This window comes from Myripristis murdjan, chromosome 3, assembly GCF_902150065.1.
Source record: "Myripristis murdjan chromosome 3, fMyrMur1.1, whole genome shotgun sequence".
NCBI lineage: Eukaryota > Metazoa > Chordata > Actinopteri > Holocentriformes > Holocentridae > Myripristis > Myripristis murdjan.
Genome location: NC_043982.1, coordinates 42,764,210 through 42,765,999, shown reverse-complemented (window position 1 = coordinate 42,765,999; position 1,790 = coordinate 42,764,210). Strand labels below are relative to the sequence as shown.

At 43.5% G+C, this 1,790-nt stretch overlaps 1 protein-coding gene across 1 annotated transcript; it reads left to right on the top strand.

The window, feature by feature from the left end:
- Positions 1–402: 402 nt before the first annotated feature.
- LOC115356885 (N-lysine methyltransferase KMT5A-like) lies at positions 403–1,507 on the top strand. Its single transcript, XM_030048171.1, has 3 exons — positions 403–585; positions 677–892; positions 1,044–1,507. The coding sequence occupies exons 2-3, from the start codon at positions 733–735 to the stop codon at positions 1,457–1,459; spliced, it is 576 nt and encodes a 191-aa protein (XP_029904031.1). The 5' UTR covers positions 403–585; positions 677–732; the 3' UTR covers positions 1,460–1,507.
- The last annotated feature ends 283 nt before the right edge of the window (positions 1,508–1,790 follow it).

Below are 1,790 nucleotides of genomic sequence, written 5' to 3'. Positions count from 1 at the left end.
TTAGCCCTGCTCTGCTCACAGATCTCTAATACAATTTTCATGTCATCCTATCCTACAACAGGTACAAAGTGGACCCTTCAACCAGTCAAGAAGTCCAAAGGGCTGCAGAGACACAGGCAGTGAAAAACTTCACTCCTGCCCAGACGGAAAAAGTTGCCCAATACGTGGCACACACCACCCAAGTAGCCGAGGCACATTACCGAATGATGCTGCCAGAACAAACTGCAGACGGCTGAACTGATGATGATCCTGAATGAGTAGGTGTTTTCATTCTCATGAACACATGTACACCACTACTGCATCTGACAGTCGTTCAGAAAGTTATGCTGATATAAAATATTAATCCCTCATTCTACTGTGTTTTACAGCTTATCTCCAGACGATTCAGATGGAAGGGGAAATCTTCCTGAACAGGTCATGCCAAAAGGCAATTTTCTGCTTTTTTAGAGAACTTTCTCGTCACTCTGGATGGATCAGCATCACCTGCTAAAAAGAGGAAGGAAGCAGGTTTTCCAGGAGAGAATTGGTTACTCACCGACAAGTGGCACAAAGTTCAGAGGGACCACAGAGCAGAGTATTTGCTGTGTAAGTACTCCTGCCTACTCCAATGTTGACTATCACACTGATAAATGACACCTAAACAAGTTTTATGACTGAAGTTCTGTTTCTCTTCCAGCCAAATTCAGACATCGCCAACCAACTCAGCGGCAGTTTGACAGATTTGTTGACAGCATGAAACGGGAAACAAACAAACCCAAATATCAAACTCTGAAGCTGTGGACGCCACCCCATAAAGAGGACATTGCCAACAACAATAAGTTCATCCGGAGTGTGATGACACAGAGGTGGAAGGGCCTCTCCATCAAAGACTTTGGTGGAGACAAAGGGAAAGGTAAGACATGGTATTTTCATTGCAAGGAGAGAAAATGTCACCACATTATGAGCATTTTAACAATTGTGGCTGAACTTTACCAACACCCAGAACAGTCTGTATTGTTATAGCTATTCACATAACTCAATGTTTCATCTTCTCTTGTTGACAGGAGTGATTGCAAATCGCAGATTTGTCAAAGGGGAGATGGTCTGTGATTACCACGGCAACGTGATCCAAGCATCTGGAGGGAGAACCATGCTTGGGGCTCATGAAGATATCCAATCTTCATGCTACCTATTCTTTTTCAAGGATGGAGAGAGGGATTTGTGTATTGATGCACAAACTTTTCCCTGCTCATGCCACAAGGACCTGGACATCGTTGGAAGGAGAATCAATCATTCCTCCAAGAAACCCAACTTGAAACTGGTTCACATTTTGTTGAACGCCGATGGAGTAAGCTTAGACGTGATCCTATTCAAGGCTTTAATTGACATCGAAACGGGGACAGAACTGAGTTTCCACTACGGTGTAAACAGAAAATCGCACAGAGGAGAAGGCCTGGATCTGGACTGGCTGGATGAGTAAAGTCCAAACAGTTATTTCTGCCCATGTCAATGTTTCAGCAAATCCCCTCAGCTGTCTGGTGGTTCAGATTTATCTTCCATGGAGGTGACACTGCATTAGTGTCATTAAAAAACATCTTCAGGCCCAGGGTGTGTGGCCCAGTACCGAGAGACCCCCTGGTCTTTATGCTGTTTTGTGCCATACTTCAGCCACTGTCTGTTTTTGCCCAGTTTATGTTCTCTTGCCATTTTATCCATTCATTACATGCCTCATTTTCATTTGTTTGTTGTTGTTTGCCATAATCATATCGCCTATATCGTAGTTAGTTGTGTATTATCTGTAGTTGTAGTAA